At 38.7% G+C, this 22,657-nt stretch overlaps 1 protein-coding gene across 1 annotated transcript in view; it reads right to left on the bottom strand.

Annotated features, from left to right (window-relative positions):
• Positions 1-2,568: 2,568 nt before the first annotated feature.
• ASCC3 (activating signal cointegrator 1 complex subunit 3) overlaps positions 2,569-22,657 on the bottom strand; it is a 280,986-nt gene continuing 260,897 nt past the window's right edge. The window contains exons 38-42 of the mRNA XM_086631271.1: positions 12,149-12,300; positions 11,487-11,637; positions 5,490-5,696; positions 3,221-3,396; positions 2,569-3,122 (exon numbers count right to left, since the gene is read on the bottom strand). Coding sequence (XP_086487397.1) covers positions 2,975-3,122; positions 3,221-3,396; positions 5,490-5,696; positions 11,487-11,637; positions 12,149-12,300 — 834 coding nt within the window. The 3' untranslated portion in view covers positions 2,569-2,974. The remainder of the gene's footprint in view (positions 3,123-3,220; positions 3,397-5,489; positions 5,697-11,486; positions 11,638-12,148; positions 12,301-22,657) is intronic.

Genomic DNA, 22,657 nt, shown 5'->3' with positions numbered 1-22,657 from the left:
GATAGTTATGAAATAAATTGATGTTAAACTATTGACCCTTTGAAATTGGCCAGGCTTCTCTTTGCTGCAGTATAGTGTTGCCAGCAGGTTGAGGGAGGTGATCAGCATTGTTGAGGCCACACCTGGAGTATTGTGTCTGGTTCAGGGCTTCCCAGTGCAAGAGAGGCACAGACATACTGGAGAGAGTCCAGTGAAGTGCCACAAGAGGATGAAGCGACTGGAGCATCTCTCACATGAGGAAAGGCTGAGAGAGCGGGGACTTTTCAGCCTGGAGAAAAGAAAGCTCAGGGGGATCTGATCAATGTATATAAATACCCGAATGGAAGATGTTAACGAGGACGGAGCCAGGCTTTTCTCAGTGGTGCCCAGTGACAGGACCTGAGGCAGTGGGCACAGACTGAAACACAAGAGAGTTCTGAAACATTTTTTTACTGAGAGGGTGACCAAGCACTGGCACAGGTTGCCCAGAGAGGTTGTGGAGTCTCCTTCCTTGAAGATATTCAAAAGCCATCTGGACATGGTTGGATGGATGGTTGCACTCAAAGAGTTGTGGTCAACGGTTCAATGTCCAAGTGGAGGCCAGTGATGAGTGGTGTTCCTCAGGGGTCAGTACTGAGGCCAGTGCTATTTAACATCTTTGTTGGTGACATGGACAGTGGGATCGAGTGCACCCTCAGCAAGTTTGCAGATGACACCAAGTTGTGTGGTGTTGTGGACACACTGGAGGGAAGGGATGCCATCCAGAAGGACCTCGACAGGCTCTAGAGGTGGGCCTGTGAGAACCTCATGAAGTTCAACAAGGCTAAGTGCAAGGTCCTGCATGTGGGTCGGGGCAATCTCAAGCACAAGTACAGGCTGAGTGGAGAATGGATTGAGCGCAACCCTGAGGAAAAGGACTTGGGAGTGCTGGTGGATGAGAAGCTCAACATGAGCCGGCAATGTGCACTGGCAGCACAGAAAGCCAACTGTATCCTGGGCTGCATCAAAAGAAGTGTGGCAAGCAGGTTGAGGGAGGTGATTTCTGCCCCTCTACTCAGCTCTCATGAGACCCCACCTGGAATACTGTGTTCAGCTCTGGAGTCCCCAGCACAAGAAGGACATGGAGCTGCTGGAGCGGGTCCAGAGGAGGGCCACGAAGATGATCCGAGGGCTGGAGCACCTCTGCTATGAAGACAGGCTGAGAGAGTTGTGGTTGTTCAGGCTGGAGAAGAGAAGGCTCCGGGTTGATCTTATAGCAGCTTTCCAGTACTTAAAGGGGGCCTAGAGGAAAGCTGGAGAGGGACTTTTTACAAGGGCATGTAGTGATAGGACAAGGGGTAATGGCTTTAAACTGGAAAAGGGGAGATTTAGATTAGATATAAGGAAGAAACTTTTCACTCAGAGCGTGGTGAGGTACTGGAACAGGTTGCCCAGAGACGTTGTAGATGCCCCATCCCTGGAAGTGTTCAAGGCCAAGTTGGATGAGGCTTTGGGCAACCTGGTGTAGTGGAGGGTTTCCCTGCCCATGGCAGGGGGGTTGGAACTAGATGATCTCTGAGGTCCCTTCCAACTCTAATTATTCTATGATTCTGTGGTCCTGAGCAACCAGCTGTAGGTGGCCCTGCTTGATCCGGGGGGCTGGAAAAGATGGCCTTCAGAAGTCCCTTTCAACCTCTGCCATTCTGTGATTCTATGTGGGTGCGGCAGCACTGGTGCCCTTGTTTTTTGCGGGGGAAGCTTCTAGACAACAACTCTGTTGTGTTCTTTCATCTGGTGATACACAAGGTAAATGATCCCTCAGAGAGGTAATGCTTATCAGCTAAAGGCAAAGCTTTACAAGTTCAAATATGAATATTCCGTTGAAGGTCTAGTCTATCTGAATGAAGATGTATGATGTTTTTGCAGTATGCTGCCCCCAGGTACTCGTGCAGCATCTCGAATCCCCGTAAGAGGACTGACCTCAGGATGAGGTCTTAGATCTGCAGTCCAATCACTGTACTGCCCAGAAGATCGATGCTGCTACCTTCTCCCTTCACATTTATGTCTTGCAGGTGGAAGTGTCTCCATGATTCTATCACCGAACTAAGCATCTCTTGGACGCTACCTATTGTCTGGCAGAACTCTTCCTTGGTCATCAAGCCATCTGTTGTAAACCCTGTTTTTGAAGCCTCACTCTCCCTTATTTACAGAATGTAGTTGCCCACTTTAGCTCTGAACCCTAGAACAGGACACTTGATTTTATATGCCTTAGTCCTTCAAAATTCAGGAAAAAACACTATAGACATTGTAATTATGTAATATATATGTATGGTGTGTGTGTATATATATATATGTACATACTTGTAAAGGTATGACCTATATAAATTGCAATATTTCATACTGTTTAGCATGCTTTTATAACCAGATTTACTGCATATATAATTGATACAAATTTGTGAATTTTTTCCTTTAGATTATCACCTTCAAAATGCAGTACGTGCAGGAGGATGATTTTGTTACTGTACATCTCACATTTTACTCTTAAAAAATCCAATGCAAAACATTCTTACGGCCATATTTTTATTAAACATGAAATATAACACATCCATCAATATTTTCAGCAGTTCTTAGATCAAATGTTGTATTTTTCCCTATAAATTAAAAAAGTTGACTATTTAAACTACATTAATACATAGGCTACAGAACACTGCCCTAAATTTGCGCAAAGTACAATACCTTTTAGTCTTTTTATTTTGATGTGTCAAAATTCAATTAACAATATGACTTCTGAAAGAAAAAAAAGGATGAAACAAGAAAAAACAAATCTTGATAAAGGAGTAAGGCCACTGTGGCTAACTCTGCGTTACCAGAGTCGATACAGTAGTCGCTTTCGATTTCCTGGTTGTCTTGAGGTTTGAAGTTGGTTCCACTAAGGCAAATGCATTTTTGGATGTCCAGAATGACCAGATGTCTTAGCTGCAAGACCAGCTCTTTCGAATGGACTTTTCAGAGCACCTTACTTCAGAGCCAGGTGACTCACAGCGTCCGACACCTCCGTTGTGACTCGTGCTGAAGTATTAGCTGCTATAATGTTCAGGTAGATATCGTACTGTTGGTCCATGCCAAGGTAACTGTCACTCATGAGATACAATGTGTAGATACACCTGGAATGTAAAAAGCAGAATCATTAGATTGGAAATTAGGTCTTGGCTACCTGGAAAAGATAATCATTAAAAGAACTTAGTTTTTAAATTTTACATACTTTCCAGGAGTTTCTGGAGTATAAAAAGCAACAGAAACAGTATTTCGATTTCTGATGTATCCAGTTCTCTTCAGGGCAATGAGTTCTTTTTTATCGACTTCTCCCAGTATCAAAAACCATCCTTCATCTTTAACTTTGGGGAATCGAGGAGCCACTGCTTTACTGTCTTGCTTTCCCTGTTGGGGAAAAGAAACAGTTTAGTAAAACTAGAAACCCAACATGCCACTCTTCCTTGAATGAAAAACACCACAAAAACACGCTGTTGTGAATTTTTACATAAGATGATAATTTAGCCAGACTAAATTTTTTTTTTTTACTTATTTCCAGATTAAAAAAAAAAAAAAAAAAATAATCAGAGTCCACAGAGAAAAACCCAGAAAAGGAGATACTATTCCACTTATTTTGTAAGCTATTAAAACTTGAATGGAAACACTGTTCCCTTTTTGTAATTTCATCTAATGTATTCCAAATGCTATTCTCTGCAGAAGGGTTAACTGTAAACCTTGTGTCTTTAAATAATGCTGAACAATATTGTTCAAGATTAATATAAAGACAAAAACAGCATTTGAAGTCTTTGTTTGAGGTTGATATAGCAAAAGGAAAGATTATTTTAGTGATTCTTTAAGACAGCGACTTTACTGCTGGAAGCTGAAGATATAATGACGCACACTCAATCAGCATTCGTTTTGTGTTCTGTAGACGGAAGGGTTTTACTGAAGATTTATCCAGAAGAAGCAGCACCATCATAGCAATGAAGCTTCAGAAACAGTTTGATCCAGCTGTTTATTACAAAAGAGGGATAAAATTCTAAGAGAGGTTTATAAAACAGTGATCGCTGCATGAAATGCTTCTGCTCCCTTCTTTTCAGGGGCTTCTGGTTAGGGAAAGTCTCTGTCAGTAACTGACACAGCAAATCGAGCGACTTATGGAGGAGCTTTGACCTTTTTTCCTTCCTACAATTGAAACAGTCTCCCCTTGAAGCTATGGTGAACCTGCTGCACTCAGGACAAGAAGTTTTTTGGGAAAGAAGAATAATTTTCAAATATAATTCTTTAACTAATGTAGGTTAACTTCAGGATTTACAACAGAACATATGTATCTCTGTTACTATTTTTATCAAACTGTAGTTGTCTTAAGAGTCTCAGAACTAAAATCTAAAACTGTTCTCTGCTTATAGCTTGAACTCTTCTTGGTATCTTAACAAAAATGCTAGTAATTACCATAGAATAATAGAATCGTAGAGTGGTTTGGGTTGGAAGGGACCTTAAAGATCATCTAGTTCCAACCCCCCTGCCACAGGCAGGGACACCTTCAACTAGACCAGGTTGCTCAAAGCCTCATCCAACTTGGCCTTGAACACTTCCAGGGATGGGGCATCCACAACTCCTCTGGGCAACCTGTTCCAGTGTTTGAAATGCTAGAGAAATTCATTAGCAAAATTATAATCATGGTGGTCCAGATGCCACTCATGGTATGCAAATAACGAAAAAATGCATCTATAAGTAAGTGATAGCTACAGTGTCAGCAGCACCTGATTTGAATGCAGGAGGCACCGTCTTCACTTTTTTAGGAGCTGACAAACAGGCACTGTGAGTTACTGCTGCCAGGGGCAGGGCAGCTGGAGGCCTGTGCAGCTGCTGGTGTTTCTGGCTTGGCACATGGAGACTTGCTGAGAGCCCAGTGAGGTGACCATCCCAAGAGAAGATGGGATGTGCTTTAATCGCGCAAAGGGGTGGGACTGAAAGTAAAGGCCTGAGGTTGTGTTATGAGTAGAAACATACAGGTTTCTACTCCGATGGGTATGGGTTATAGGTATGGGTCTGGTATGCAGTTTGGAGGTACATGGGGATATAATAGGGAAGCTTATAAACTGGTTTGGGGAAGCAGGATATGCAAGAGTAGGAGTGGCAGGAGTTTGGGGCTGGTGCATACTTAAGTACTGCCTGTGAAGTTATTATCTCTATTTCCACTGCTTGTAGTACCCAAGCATATGAATTTTATGAGTTTCTGGTTTGTAAAATCTGAGGGTTTTTTTTGCATTGACTTAAATTGGTCTAGGATTTTACCTTAAGAGTCCATTTACTATCCTACGGCAACCTGGAAAACCATTTGCTTCATTACTAACACAGAAAAGGCCTTGAAAGCGTGTCTAATTTGCATAGCACTTAAACCATAAACAAACTTGTTGTGCTGTATAAAGCATTATTGATAACGCGAATGGATTATTGGAAACTTGTGCACTTGGGAAGGAAATGCTAAATTCATCTACCTGATGCCCCATCTGGGTTCTCTGCAGATCTATTTGGAGCACATACTCTTGATCAGCATGTAATTTGATCCATCTTTTGTCGTCTCGCGTGTCTGCTGTCAAAGAAGGAACAGGCACTTCGGTCTGTGGCTGAACTGGGTCATCCCAGCAGCCCTTAATGCTCAGGCTGACGTTTAGAATGGGCAAACGGCACAAGAAATTCCAAGCCTGTAGAAAAAGCAGATCCCTGTGGATTACAAGACAATCTATACAACTCAGAGCATTGTCATTGTAACAATAACATTTCAATGTGCAGTATACATAGTTATTCTATATTAATCATACTTTATTATGTATTAGAATATCATATATAATCGTACAACTCTCAATCATAAGCATAAAATACTTTTCATTAACCTCTCACTCTACTTTCTTCTAAGCAAATAAAAAAAAAAGTGAAACTCCTCAGCATGTTACACATGCCTCACTAAGATTACTGATGTCTGAACATAGGAAAAATTCCTTTCCGCTCCCGATTAAAGTTATTTTTTCCCTATAAGCCACTTAAAAACTAGTATAATTAAGTTTTAAATTAAACTTCCTTAACATAATCCATAAAGAACAAGTCACTGCAGTGATAATTAGCAATGGGCAAACCTCAGAGAGTTCAGAGGATCAGTTCAGATAATTAACCAAAAGTCAACTGCATATCCAAAGTTATCCCTAGGTTTTATTTTTTAAGGTTTCCTTGCTTCGATCTTCATGAACCCTCCTTCTTACAGTCCTCCTGAGGAATCTGAAGTCTCTGTGGTTTCTTATGAACTGCAACAGGCCCTCAACTTTCTCTCATCCTTGTACAGAGAACTTGTTGTTAGAGGCATAGAATTTGTGTAGCTGGACATGACACTCTCTTCAACCTTAAAGAGGCATCCTGAAAATGTAGCCCCATGTCTCTCTCATTTTGGTCTCCATCAGACAAGGAAAAGCAGCTCTGAGAAGCTGTGACAAAAATGGAAGGGAGTAATGCAGGCTTTCATTAGTAAAAAGAAAATCTGCATGTTCAGCCAACGAAATTTGTTGGGAAGACGAAATGGAAAAATGGGCTGTGGAATGGAGGCAGTGATTTGTGGCCTCACGATGGCTGAAATAGATTTGAGGCTGGCACTGGAAGAAAAACAAACAAAAAACCAAGAACCACCTTCTGCCCTGCCCTCCTTCCCCTCCACCACCAAAACCAAATAGGAATCAGCACTTCACCCACGTGTTCAGACAACACATACGAAAAGCTAAAGGATGGGAAGGAGAAGGCAGCAAGAATACTACTGATCCCAGTAAAGAGTCAGCAGATGTCAAAATGGGAACTTGTGGGAGCGAAGAAGGTAGCCATAGTCGCATGGGCAATACTGGCATGGAACAGAAATGTCTTATCTGGAAAAAGATCAAAGTGTAATTTATTTTTAATGTATTGGTCTGACCGTCTTGTGTTTCAACAAAAAAATCTATTTTCATTTGGATTGCGCTTGATGTGTCTCTGATTACTTTTTCTGTGCTGGAAGTCACAGAGCCCTAATAAAAGCTTAGTTTGCTTTTTGGAGACATCACTGCCGTGATTCATACTGACAAAAATGGTATATGTTAATACATATTTAGGGATCCAGCACCCAGGGTAAGCAGACTGTAGATCGCACCACCGCAGGAAAAGGTGGTACTGTCCCTCTCTCCAACACCCTCCTTGCCAGCTCGCTGTGCCCCCCTCCATCCTCGACAGGTTGGCACTACCGTGCTGTGATGGTGCAGCTCGATGGATCAGCTTGCTAATCATTTTGGTGACAGCATGAACTTAGATCAGCTTAAAGCTGACTGCGGAAGCATATTCCCTAATCCTGTGAGCACTCTGAATAAGCATGAACCTTCATCGCCATGGAAAGACGTGGTCCAGCCTCCTCCCCTGCCAGCACGAGCATTCACGTAGCCGCTTGGCGACAGGCCATTTTGGCTGTCAGCGAGAGGGCTGATAGAATCCCTCCTCCTCTTGCCCCCAGATGCTCGTTCCCACCTCCTCACCCGAGGAGCCGCGGCGTTTGTGCAGCTGTGTGGTGAGCTGGGTCAGGGGAGGTGAAAATGGCACGGGGAGGGCAGGACTGCCCATTTCGGCAGCGGTGCAGACTTAGGTTGGATTAAAATGGCTGCATTGCCAGAGCCTGGCTGGACTAAATGAGAAAACTGATTTAGGCCAAAACTAATCTCTCTCTCTCTTCCCTCTTCTGTGTGCTGCATGAACAGCTGTGCCTGCTCAATGGAGAAGGTGGGGAGGGCCAGCTGTGAGCGCTCAGGAGCTGCAGTGCAAAAGCAGGGGACACCGATGAACTGCACTGATGTTCTTAATAGTGCCTTAGCTACAAAAGGACAGGAAAATTATAACTGCAAATAAACGGCTAGAACGTTAAGGGAAAAGATGTCCCTCTCTGTCCCAACTCTGAAAGGGAAAAGGGGGAAAAAAAGGCAGCACCTTGAAGAAGGAGACAAAACACCGGAGACATTCTTAATTAATTAGTTGTTGCCAGGATTTAGCTACAGTTAACACATAAGACACCGCTAAAATCACCTCCAGAAGATCACACTGGATGAGACAACTGGAGTAGTAGTAACACCTTCACTAGCAAATAATTTTCCTTTTAATGTAAAAGTTTTTAAGATGAAGCTTACTGTAGGAATTGTACCGACCCACTGCATGAGACTCTCTGTGCACCAAAGCAGCGTTCTTCCGCTGTGTTCTGTAGAGGCACCCTAATATATACCAACCTGGTGATCTCCCCTTTGGTTATACTTTAGATATCATTTACCTGGAAAACTTTTACGTGTACTATCCCAAAGGACAAGACCTGTTACGATTATGTTAGAACACCGTTTAATTTCAGCAGAGACCATAACGTATTAACTCCTTCAGTGGTGTTACCTGTTGCTCTGTCGAAGACTATGATTTGGTCTGTTTCACACCGTACAACCCCAACATATTCTACTTGTTAAAGGCTGTCATGCCCTCACGTAGCTTTTACAGTGCAAACAAAACAAAGTAACTTTGAATAACTTTCTAATTAGATAAGAAAGTAATTGTAATATGTCATTCTCCAGGCCTTGAGTATTTGAAAACTAAAGGCAAAGTTAGTACTGCTTGATACGGCATGGACAGCAGGCTGCCTTTTTATCATCCATGCAACGTGGAGAAAATGAAGAAATGCTTTTCTTACTGAAGAAAAAAGTTAAGCAGTAGCAGGTGAAAATGAAAAAGAAATTATAGGAACACAGATACTTCCAGAGTAAAGGCAGTTAATACTACAGCAGGGATAATATTTTTTTTCAATCTTGAGGTTTCTTTTTTCTCTTTCAATAATATAAATACGAGCTTAGTATTTTAAAAGGTGCCTAATACCTAGGTGACTTAGAAACTGAAAAAGATTTGTTAAATAAATATGATTCAGAATGAATCACTGAAACAAACAGGGAGCTTAGGCCAAAGATCACAGTTACAGTCTAAATAGTTTTTGAATTTAGACTGTCAGCTTTTAAAGCCCCATGGACTTTCAATGAGGCTTAGGATTATAAGTAACTTTTTAAAAATTAAACTCAGGCTTCCACATCACTTAGGTATTTCTTGACAATTTTACTGTTTTTTTTTGCTGTACAGGATGACACAAGCACATATTATCTCCTTTTAAATATATGAACATGTCTAATGTGTGCATGTACATATATACTATTCACATATTTACCTACCAAACCCATAGATTCAAATCATAATCACATGAGAAATTCTTCATGAACCTTTGATAACATCATTAGCATTTTTGCCAATAATCCGTCTCCTCAGGACCTAGCCTAATATTCCAAATCCATGAGCAGCTTCAAGAGCTGCTATTTAAAAATTAATTACCAATCTGCTTAAAAGACGTTTTCTTCTTTCCAAATGTGAAATTTCTTCCTTTTCCTGTCAGCCTCAAATTCGCGTAAAGCTCAAGAGCTATTTCTACCAGTTTCATGCTAGTAACAGGTTTAAGATATAGGTTCAGTATACTGTGAGTGAGAAGTAAAAGGTTTGTTAGGAAAATAATGATTTTGGGCAATTTAGTGGTGTACTTACCACTTTATTTGACTTTGTTCAGGTCTGGTGCCAGAATGCTAGGCTTAAACTCTGTAATCTTACATTCTTTCATTATAGAAAGTATATCATACGGATGCATTATTTATTGAAGAATTTTTCTCTTGGTTGGCCCCTGTCTAAGTGTGCATCGAAGGACTTTACATATGAAGGCACTCAACAGGCCGTCTCAATATGAATTTTAATTCTCTACAAGGCATTACCATATTTTTTTCTGAAAAAAAAAATGCCATAAAGAATATAAAATATCGGTATAAATGTTTCACATTTGCAGTGACCTGCATAATACAGTCGTAGCTTTGCTATATCCAATACGGCCATTCCCAACTCACAGAAGTGAAACTTTCTCCTTCTATGATGCTAAGGCATTATGTTTTTCCCTCTTATATGCATTATATTTACAAACATAGGCATATAGAGGCATAGAGTCACTCACAGTGTGAACGTACACACCACATACACACAAGCTATTTTTGAAGAAACTGCTAAGACATTTCAATACCAGCCAAACATATTTATCTGAGGATTAATCTTCATCTATTGAATCAGACGAGAACACTGCCATGCATACAATTATTTAATTAGCAGCCAAATCCTCTGCCAGTCAGCAGCCGTTCCAGGCATACTGATGGGACAGTAGATGCAAATCTCACAGTAGTACTGCTTTTTCTCATTACTACTGCAATTAGCACTTAAATTGATGCTTTAAACATACTAATTTCTGGAATAATTCAGGATTTGTATGTTACCTGGGATCGCCTCACTGCAGAGACGACACCAGATTGCTACGCAAATTGAAGCACTTTTGAGCCAAATAACCATCATCATATCAGACAGAGCCAATTTGCATTTGCTTTTAAAGATAACAGAATGGCAATTTATGCAAATAAATTAAGTAAGTTTACTTCTGAGTTCTCCCTGAACTAATTACAACAATGTTCTAATTTTTTATCGCATCTGAAAGTTGGACTGAAATCAATGTGTATTACGTTAGAAATCTGTTGTTAAAGGAAGCCTTGTTTTGATGTCAATACATTTTCTTAATTCAGAATTTTGATGTTAATTTAGTTACAAATGCAGATGTCTGTAATAGACATTTAAGTACTTTTCTTCTTGTTTGCATACCAGTGGAAGGTTTAACTGAAGCTGAACAGTCAAACACAGGACATATTGCTGTCCGTTTAAATATTCAAATAAACCATATTTGAAGTATAGCTTTTGAAGTTTTCATCTTTCGTACATTTATTTGAAATCAATAGGCTTAACATGTGATGAATACTATGGAATATAGCTGCCCTTTGCTGGAAATGGCTTGAAAACCAAACTGAAAATAAGACTCCAGCAGCCTCAACATTTTGAGATAGTATTTTTTTTTCTTCCTCCTGTGAAGTGTGAAAATTTAATCTGCTTTTTCTGTTTCAAACAGAAAATGAGTGCTGGATCTTTCACTAAGGGTATTGTCAGAAAAAAAAATGGTGTTTGACAGACCACTTCAGAAACCAGCTACGATGACATTTGCAATGCATGTATTCCTAGTGCATAGCTGGCTAGGAAAAGGTGGATAACACTCAGCAGATTGAATGACCTAAAGAAGCATCTTTAGGGCAAAGAGATGTGGTAATATCAGCCATAAACCAGACTCTGTTACTGGTTAGCAGGGAATAAGTGAAAATTATATTAAGAAAACAGGCAGACAGGAAACCCTGTAAAGCTAGCAGGATCTTGAAATTAGAGCAATGAACGTGTTGAACTTTATACAGAACATGACATATTTGCTGAAGGGAAGTGAAGAGAGTATTTCTTTTCCCAACTACTCTTCCCTTCCAATCACATTGATAATGACCACGGATAGAAAGTAGTACCTGTGAAATGTGTGCTGTCTGCAATTCACTTTCCACAATGGAAGCAAAAACATTCTCTTTTCCTTCGCAGGCAGCCATTAGTTCGGGAAGACACTCGATAGGTCCGTGGTAACCTCCATGCACACTCTTCCTTTTGCCTTGGCTCCACTTGCTGATACAGACAGCAAAACATATGCCCAGGGAGGGAAAGCAAACACGTGTTTTCAGTTGTTTCGGTGGTAAAACTTGATACTGGTTTCTGTTATTAAATGCTGGTCATTTATTTTTGGGTAGCTTTAATTACTGCATCATCTAGGCATCTATAGAGCTTAGCATTATCTATGATATTAAGATGGATACTAATGTATTTTTAAAATGGATTAAAATAAAGAGATAATTAATATACAGAGTGAGATTTGTTAGGACTTGGAGCTCTTCCAGTGATCTCTTGTTAATTTGTCTGGAATCATGGTTCTCAAAATAATCAGTGGGTGTTAATTAATCAATGAATATTGAAAACAGAAACAGAAACTCTATTTGGGAAAGCATCACTGTGAAAGAATGAGTTCTGCTTCTGGTGCATTAATGAACATTCTTGGGCACAACAATGACATTCAAACACAATCAGTAGTCAGAGGTGGAATGAAATTACAAACCTGCAAATGCTTAGAAGAATTACCTACCGAAAAAGGTAAAGGTGGTGTAGCTCTATATTGGGCAAAGTAAGCAGGGAAGAGTCATGTATCCATCTACCCTGAACCACCATCTGCACCAGACTGGTTATATTCAGAGCAGTCACCAGCCAGCCATGATGCGCTGCAACATCCAGCATTGCCTAATCAAAGGAGACATATATAAAAAAAAGAGAATGTAAGTATAATTGCATGTCTGTTTGATACAAGTAAAAAGCATTTATTTACTGTTTAACATGCAGAAATTTCTAGGCCTTCAACACAGGAATTTACTTCAACCTCTACTGATGGCAGCAGGCACCTCTTCTGAATTGACCTTGAAAAAAGACGGACTAAATCCTGCATCATCATCATCATCATCATCATCTCTTACCCTTGAAAAGGTAATTTACACCATGTAAATGCACATATGAGAGTAGAAGGTGAGATCTTTTCCTTACATTTTATTCCTTTTTTACGTAATCCAAGTCAGAATGAAAGGAATAAGTTTACTGTAATGGAAGAAGTTACAACTAACTGCAGTATCAGTTTATATTTTGACACAAGAACTTCGCCAGAATTGCATATTTATTAAAAAATCCTCCAACTATTTAAGGACAATAACAACATATTTACATTTGTTCAAAAATTAATAGTAAAGCCACTTACCAGTAGCAGTTATTATTCCCATTTTAACCTGAGGACTTAAAAAATGTCTTGAATTGGGCTAGATAAAAACCCTAAAATTTAGCTTAATGAGAATTTTTGAGGTTTTGTTCAACAGTGACACCTAACTTGAAAGCTTGAAGAAAGATTACAAAATAGCTAATAGTTTGCCTAAGGTGAGTAAGAGCAGTCAGAAATAACACAAATTTCACCTTTTCCATTGTGAACAGTTGATTGTCTTGAGAATGAGGGATGCTTGGCTGTCTCTCTTTTGGCATCTCTATCCTGAGGCTGAAAAGCTTTCCCAAAGTACATAAAAAACCCGAGCAAACAAAAAAAAACCCCATCCAGCTACACATCACACTTTAAAGTGTTAGCAACCATCCTGCCTTCCATGTCTGGTGAGTTTCTGTTCTGTTTCTACTTACTATGTTTTAGACAATACAAGTAAAAAGTATCCTATGAGTATCACTTGCATAAAGATCTGAGTCTGCAAAATTCATTACAGATTGTGTATTGTGAGTGGCCCTATTGACATGAAAAATTTGTTATGCTTGCTTTTTTCCTGACTGGACTTAAATTCTGTTTGGTTAGCCTGAAAGAGAATTTAAGAGTTCTTCCAAAGGAGAAAGGATCAAACATGAGCTTTTGGTTTCAACATATATATTTTTTTTAATAGTAGATGCATCTATTTGAATATATACTTCTTGCCCTGAGTACATTAAAACAATTATTACAATTGATAGAAGCATTTCAGCTGGTGAAGAAAATGATGCTGTTAGTTTTCTTGTTTATTTTGTTATCTAATACTATCACAATCACAAAAAAGTGTGGGTCTTCATATTACAATACTCTAATTCTGTAGAAAGTCATGTATTTAAAAGTGGCTTGCCATGTAGCAAATTTGGGCTTCGATTAAAATACTAGAAAATGTTTTTTAAGAAAGCAAGAAAAGAGTCTGGTATATTGAACAGTTTCAACACTTCTTTAAACAACCAGGTACTTGATATTAGGAGAGCTGTAGTTTAATTTTAGGACTAGGCTTAAGATATTTCCATGGGTTTTTCTTTTAAAGACAAATGATATTGTTTGATACTTCCTTAGACAGCAGATACCTGCATCATTTTAACTTATTTTCCAGCCACCAGCGTAATGAGAAGCTGTCTATGTAAGTCTTTACATTTAATCAAATGTTTTACAGACAAACAAAAGGCGGCATTTACTTACGGCAAACTAAACAGTGAAATCTTCTTTAAACAAAGGATTTGTTTACACACGCAGAGCTATTTCAATTAAATAACACTGATTCTGGAGAAATACTGAGTTTAAAGACACAAGTAAGTTTCAGTCCTGGCCAGTCACACAGTTTATTTTAGCAGTTTACAATGCAATTTCAACAGGTTTTATTCCAGATCGGGGTGATAAGATCAGTGACACTTCGAAAAATATTTGAAGTGTTACTCCGTATTGCACAAATGTTGTCTCATTTCTCATGAATTGTGAATAAAGTGCCTTTCAACTAATAAAGATCTAGATCTAACATTTAACTCGTCTTTTTTGAAGAAAGAGCCATATCACCCTGAAACACCCTAATAACATCCCTAGTGACCCTAGAAATAGTACCTCACAGCACAACATTAATGTTTTTCTCTCTTTTCACTTGGCTTGCCAGGGCGATTTCCAGGTATGATTCTTTTTACCCAACAAAAAATAAAATTACATTAGAAGTCACATTTGAAAGGAGCAGCTTCATGGCCTGTTGATTTACGTGTTGGTTCACATGATTTTTAGTCAGATAAAGGGAATTGTTCTCAGCATGTATCAGAGTGAAGTCCGTCTTTTAAACTTACAGGGTGAGTCGCTCTTTACCCACTTCCATATTTTAAAATATATTGAGGCCTCCACATATGGTACAGTCCGTGTCCCTGAGCGTGTTGCTCAGACAGTACGGTATCTCACTCCTATTCTCCACTGCCTGATTCTTGTTCTCTCCTTTCTGCTATTCTGACATCACCTGAAACATCATGTTCCTCAATGACAAGGCTGCTGTATGTATGTGAAGAATAATGGGTGCACAGATATCCTGTCTTTTCCACGAGCAGCAAGAGGAATACAGTAAGTTGTATTTTCAGTCATCACGAAGCAGTGGTATTTTCATAAAATGCTTCTGAGGATACATGCATAACACTGTTTTAATTGTTTGTTTCTTTTTTTTTTTTTTTTTCAATTATTCCCCTACCCCCATCCCTTTTAACTGAGGTTTGAAAAGGGGAAAAGGAAGAGAGAAGACGTAAGAGAAAGATAAATCTAAACCAAGCTACACACTGAAATTAACTGGAGGATCCTTTCAACCTAGAAAATCTCCTAGAAATTGATAGAGGCCCACAGATAGATATCCCGTAGGGAGTACGGAAAGCCTGTGTGTATGAGACTCTGTGTTCCACATTGTTATAATGAATCCACATGGCAAATCCTCTTTTCCTCCTTATTTTCTGCTTCTTCACCCATAGAATTTATTCACAGCATCTCTATCTGGATGTGAAATCCAAGACAGTGACATTGTGAAAAAGTCAGAACAATGGTAACGTTGGCTTGTTTCATCTGCTGCCTTGGAAACCTGCATACGTTTCATTCTCTGCTAAGTGTAAAACACACGGATGCTTGATACTTACATGGTTCCTGAAATTCCTGTATATAAATACTCAAGGTAACAAATTTAGTCATTCTCCACAAATTTAGTCATTCTCCTATCTCCAAATTAGCTATATAAAATGTAGGAACTAAATAAAGAAAATAATAGAAGAGACAAAAGGAAAAATATTAGTATTTAATATTTGTTATCTGGTGAATAACATTTAGTCTGTCTAGTTTCTCCAATTACTGCTTGTTTGGTTTGTTATTGTTGTTTTTAACTACAAACCAGCATAATTTTCTAGAAATTTGTGGCTTCTTAACTTCAACTCTTAGTTGGCAAAGTAGTAATTAATTTCTAAATATCTTATAGGTGATAAGATTGGAACAGATTAAGAATATTATTCTAAACTGAGAAATGGCATAAATTGGTTGTCTGCCTTTCTAGCCTCAGAATTTCATGCCAACACAGGATAATTTCATATAGAGAGAAAAATCAAAAGAAGCATACAGGGAGTGCAAGAAGTGAAACAACCAAACTATAAAGATGCTTTTACTTACAGAAAAAACATACAAATATTGTTTTGTAAACCAACAAGTTAAAAAAAAAAGCCCTAAGCCCACCACTTTTTAACCTAAAGTAGAAAAGATGGAGTAAATAAATGGAGTCAGGGGAAATATTGCTTGTTATAGTGAAAAATATGTTTACCATTATCTTATTTGGGCCTCTTCCTGTGCTTTAGGGGAATAAAAGCAGAGGCCTGGACTGAGATGGATTTTAATGAAAGAATCTGGCATTAGCTTTTAAGCCTTTCAAGTGTTATACTTGGATAACCACAAAGTAATAATAGCAATTATTGACACATCCTTTAACATTTTGTCTGTCATTATCAAAAATAGCTTGGCTTGTACCAACATGGGAAGCAACAAGCTATAAACCATGGCAGGGGCAGGACAAAGATGCTGATGCTCATTGCTGATTGATGTAGGTGTACCTGTCAGGTATGGCAAAAATTTCCATTTTGATGATATTCAGAATTGAATGTCAAAACGTTTGGATCAAAATCTTGCTATTTCTCTCTTCATTCCAGGAGTGTATTAATACGAAACCTTGAATATCTATTATCAGGTTTCCATCATCTTATTTTCAGGAACAGTGGGTGGTTATCCTGAAGTACTGAATTATTTAAACTGATGAAACTGCACCTTTCTGGTCTAACATGAAGCTGAGATTTTACAGTCCGTTTCTTCTTAGCCAAAGCTACTACCCATGGTTGGAATTTAAATTATGGTTTATAATTCTCTGCCTTGAGGGGAACCAAAGATGGAGGCACCATATGGGAGAAGTGAGTGTGTGGCACACTCACTGATAGCCAAACACACTGATAGCAAAACATTGCTTTTCTCTGGTGTTTTAAGCACTCTGAATACGTGTTCAAAATAACAGATACAAAATCGGTCCATAATGAACATACTCACCCCACTTACCTCCCACCCATTTAGGAGATTTGCCTGGCAACTGAAGTATGTTTTATTTTAGAAACTTTTTGCGAAGTTTTAACACTCTCTTTGGTATTACTTTCACATCCTTCATTTGAAAGCCAGATATTCTGGATCACTCTTGTACGACTGGGTAGGTGGCAGGGGAACAGAGACTGTACAAGTAGAAGAATTTCTGATCTACTCAAATGACTTAAATAGGTTTTTCCTTTAAGATAAGTTATTGAAGTGCTAAAAATGAATCTTGCAGCTTGCATCTTATTAACAGGGACTACATACTGCTTGGAATAATTTCTTCTTCTGTTTGAAGTTACCTGTCATATAACTCTGAATATACTAAGTATTTCTACTTAAGTACTGTAAATCTAAATGTAATTGCAAACATTGTAAATATAAATGTCAATATTTTGTGGCTAGAGTATATTTAAGGAAGCTAAATGAACAATGATAACTGCTCTGGATACAGAGGCTAGCTAAGGAGACTAAGGTAATGTAAGAAGTTCCATTGTGGCTGAGAATTACATCTGTGATTACTCAGCTGCCTACAGCGACGCCGCTGGTGCTAATGACTTGGGGGGTGTGGGCTGAAACTTCAGGAGTACTCATGGTGAGCTACATGGCTCAATTTTCTCCACTCTTAAAAGATTATTTATTTTTTTATTAGTGCTTCACAGACTATGACACTTTCGTGAGTGCCTTCATTCAGGAAATTGAAGGTTGGTACACTAATGTATACAGCCCTCTAGGCAGAATGACGTTCGCCTTCAACTTGAAAGTTTATGTAAAGTAAATCCAACACGTTCTTAGCCAAACAAATATGAGTCTTATTCTGCAGTGACGCTTTGAGGAAGGAAACAATAATTCAAAAGAAAGAAACTGTTTAAGACTAAAATACTTTAAACTGTTATTGCACAGTTACATCAGAAAGCAGAGTTACTTGAATTTATTGTGTTTAGTATTCCAATATCAAATAATCAAAATACCCTACTCTGTCTTTGCTGCATGCTAATATAAGTTCTGCTGTCTAGGACTAGACTTCAGTTAGAAATACGAGTTTAAATCCACAGATCTAGTAAAATCATTAGAATGATGCCTAATTACAGCTGTTTAGGACTACAGAGTTTATATGACAAATATTTATAGATAATAATATGCAGAAGGGTATGCATTTTACCCATTTTCCTGAAAACTATGAATTCAGAATAATAATAAATCTTTTTTGCACATGCTTCAAATGTAGGAAGCCTTCCAATATGTAATATTATATTATGATCCACATGTGACTTGAGATCACACTAATACAAGTAAAATATTTTTCCAGATGTTAAAGCATGCCATGTACTATAAGTTTCATGTTTTTATATAAATCATGATTACGATGCTTCAATTATATACCCCAGAAACAAAAACTGACTTGAAAAGTTGGAATTTATTTGAAGAAGTCTTACAGAGGGTTTTGAGGTCACTACCTCTTGTATATTATATATTGGCAAAACAGGTATCTATCTACAGAACCTTTGCACTTCAGAGATCTAGTCCAAGATTACTTTTCAGAAATGTATTAATTTGAGGAGGGGGAGGAGTTATTTTAGATCAATTAAATCAGACTCATATAGCTGTATAGTTTCAGCCTACAGGCCACCCCCCTCCTTGTATTTTATCAGAGATATAGTGAATAAGATGTAATTAATCCTATTCAGAAGGCACTCCTTTTATACTGGTCTCTGCATCCCCCTTCCCTTCACTTTTTTTACAAGTATATTCAGCTCCCTCTTCCATATGCCCTGCTACCCCCTACGAGGGACTAATTCTTCGTTCTCCCATCATCATAAAGGTCTCACTGATGTATGCAAATTACGACCTTCCTAGCTGCTTTGTAAGATTCCTATCCCTGTACTCATCCTTTAGCCTCCATAGTAACATTATTAGTAGAATCAGAATCAGGGAAAGGACAAATCACTTACTGTCTACATTTAGTGGACTGCAACCCTTGGGTTCTCACTGACTTTTGTTTGGATAGTATTACAGAGGTAAAAGCAGCTATGGACTGTGATACCAGCAGTATAAACTTGGTAGGGCATAACCCAACACGTTCTGAACTTGTTGAGTCCCAATATCCAATTTATTTTCAAATTAGTAATTAATACATTTATAGTCTCTACTATGCTAGTGAACTGTAAATACAATAAAATGTTTTTGAGAAAAATCTCTTGGCAAGAGATCCCAGTTTCCTAAACATATACAATGTCTTTCTTCCAAATCTTACACAAACCTACCAAACTCACAAAAAATATACAGCATCTTTCTCATAATAAATCTGCTCTCTTTAGAGTTTAAAGTCAATTTCAAAGTAGTAACATAATATTTTGTCAATAATTAAAAATTTTGAGTGCATTCACAAGAATCCTTTTCAACAGCAACAGTTATTCCCAGTAACTTTCTCCTGAACTTTTAGCCCCATAAGGTTAGCATTCAGGAAGCTCAGCTGCTGTCTAACAAACTTAATTAATCAAAAAGTCATTTCCGAGCTGTAACTATGAGTAAAAGTGCTTCAAGTGTGCTAGCAAGCCTACAAGTTAATCAAAATGCTAATGCAGTACAAATTAAAGTTGTGATTAACATTTCACAGTAGCTGCTTAAGTGAATTGATCACACAAATGGGTTAAGCATTACTCATTTCCTCCAGCCCCAACTGGGAAAAGGTTTGTCATGGGTGGGGGAGGGATTATATATATAAGCAGCACCAAATGATCATTAAACTGTCACCAAGATGCTTCCATACACCAGTTCACCAATTAGCCATAGCAAGCAAAAACCCCAATACCACTGCCACAAAGGTAACCTTCCCTTCTCCCACCTGTGAAACACAACCAGGCAGGGGGTTGGAACTCGATGATCTTCAAGGTCCCTTCTAACCCAAACCATTCTATGATTCTAATTGCACCTCAACATTGCCTATGCCCAGGTATTTTCACTACAAAGCTATCCATTGCTGCTTAGTATCTATAAATAAGCATTCCTGTCCGGTATACGTGCTACAAGTTTTTTCATTATTCTATTATTTCCACCCTCCTAATGTGGAATAATAGCCATCCAACCATGAAAGCAGCCTGTATTTAAGTAAAATTGCAAACATGGTGCTATCACTGGAATATCACCGCATAGGCAAAGAATACGTGTAGTAGCTAAAGAGAGGTGGCCTCTGCTCTTCACTTGTTTCTGAATAATCCTCTGCATTCTCAAGTTAATTTGATTCTCTTCCCTTCCTTCAGTAAAGCTGCCTGTTTATTTACAGTTGCCAATGCATCCGTTAAACAAAGCAATTATCTCTTTCCCTGGGCACTTCTGGACAACTCTTACATACACAACTGTAAAATAGGCCATTGCTGTAACTCCCACCACCTTGCAGCAAGTAATCGGCACACCTGCCCAAACAACAGGCAACGTAGGAGCTCAAAACACACTTAGGATCTTCAAGAACTTCTCCGTTTCCTCATAGGCAGGAAAACAAATGATCCAAGGGATACAGCTCCCCAAGGCAATAGTTTTAGGGGCTGTTATGAACTGAGGAGGTTTGGGGAGGATGAGAAGTCCAGAAGTGAGGGACATTCTCATTCTTTTAGTCCAGGAACTGCAGCTCGGGCACCTCTGCTGTTTGCAGCTGTGCCAATATGGCTGGAAAGTACAGCTCCCACCATCAGCCAGAACAGTCTGCAGTTTAGGAGAGTAAGCATTTAGTATGTAAGCTAGCTCTCAAAAGACAGCTGAATTGGGCAGCATATTTTTTGTGCAATATTTGATGACCCTGAACATGTACCATAAAGATGATTCTCATAAGCAGAACTGTAGCAAAAGCTGCAATTTAAATGACCAGAAACAACTCGCTTTAACTATTTTAGAATGGGTAACGTGGTGTTATGCACATCATCGTCCAGCTAAGGAAATGCAACGCTTAACCCAAAGAGTTTTTTATTTCCTGTCAAAATTAGGTTCTCTGGAGGAGTAATATGATGGGGAAAGTCAAGCCATCAGTGACAGTGTTACAAGGTCCTCGTTTCAGGGACGTGCATGTTTCCTGTGCAAACTAGTCTTTACTCTGCAGTTTGGGATCTGACTTCATGTCCATCTTCTCAGTGCACAGGTACCCTGCTGAGATGCGTTTAACACATCCATAGGTAAACACTTCTCAAAGGTTAAGGCTGAGCTCCCTGGCAGTTCTGCTCCTGGCAATATTAAAATATTTTAGCAACGATTATACTACAAGTGGAGGCTTGTGGCCAATCCCAATGCAAAGCCAGCAACCATCACATTATTTCCTAGAAGAGACTGCCCTGATGAATCTGAGACTGACGGTATTACTGCCTCAATTATCCATTTCAATTAATGCAAATATAGGCGATAGTCTTCGAACAGCAGAGTAAGAACTGATCGCTGAATACACAGTCTCAGAATATAAGGCTTGACAAAAGAAGTAAAAAGGAGATTAGATTTAGTCCATTTCACATATTCTTAAGTCAGAGATAGGAAAAAAGGGGGGGTATTGTCTTTACAATAATAATTATATTCTATAAAAATATTAGACAAATCATTTCATTAGAATTTTTCTTCTTTGATGTTCTTCTGCAAGAAGTGGAGGAGTGTTTGATTTTGAGCAGCTACTGGAGTGCTCATCACTGTCTTACTGACACCTCTATCTTTTCTTAGTAAAAATAATGCATAGAGAGGTTGGCTTGAAGAGAATATGCAGTCTGCTGTAATTGTATTAAAGGTAACAGAGGCAAATAAAAAATAAATGACTTGCCCAAGATCACATAGGAAGAAGTCATGGCAGATTTTCTGAGCCATGGGAACCTTTTGCGCCTTATCTACGAGAGCCTGTCACTGATAACAAACTTGTTAGTTTTTGACTTGAGCTTTTCAATGAAGATCAGGGACATTCCTTCAGTCTAGTCAATGCCTCAGTGGCCATTCATTACAGAGTTGGGTGTGGGAGCAGATAGGCATTCACCTTCCAGAAGGTTACATACTGCTATTCTCCATATTCCTGCAGTAAAAGGGAAAGAATTCTGTATTTCATACTGGGTAAATAGATACTAAATTTTATCTTGCTATAATGAACTCCATCTGTACCTAACAAATTCTAACTATAGGAAAACTGTAACAGAACATATTTCTTCCATTTTCGATGTTAACAATTACATTCCTTTATTGAGCCAGCACCATGACTCCTCAAATTCTGTTAAATGCTCCTGACTTCTCTCTTTTGTCATGAGTACAGATGAACAGAATTCTAACAAAACCCCAAAACTTCTAAGACATCTCAAGAAACTTAATTTAAGAATGATTGCATATTTTTTTTTTTTTATTAGAAGAAAGTGGAATCATATCAGAAATCCATCAGATACATTTATTGATCTGATGCTGTTAACATAGTTTTCTGACTGACCATTAACACTACTCAGCTTAAGGCCAGTAGTGATCAAAGAGGCCCAGAGAATGCTGGAGGAACGGGTGGGAGGACACAACCATGGGAGAGAAGGCTGATTCAGGTAAAAGACAGCACAGAAGAATGGAGAAGTTAGCCTGCAATGGAAAGAGGTTTGCTTACGTATTGTGGCTAGGGATGGCAAATCTGCTCTGCAGGGACCTGGGATGGAGGCCTGCTGTATGTACTGAGAAACTGCCACTTGTGAAAGCTCTTTGAAAGATCTTGCTTTCTTGCAA

Source organism: Tauraco erythrolophus, chromosome 2 (assembly GCF_009769465.1).
Source record: "Tauraco erythrolophus isolate bTauEry1 chromosome 2, bTauEry1.pri, whole genome shotgun sequence".
NCBI lineage: Eukaryota > Metazoa > Chordata > Aves > Musophagiformes > Musophagidae > Tauraco > Tauraco erythrolophus.
This window is presented reverse-complemented; position numbering and strand designations above follow the sequence as displayed.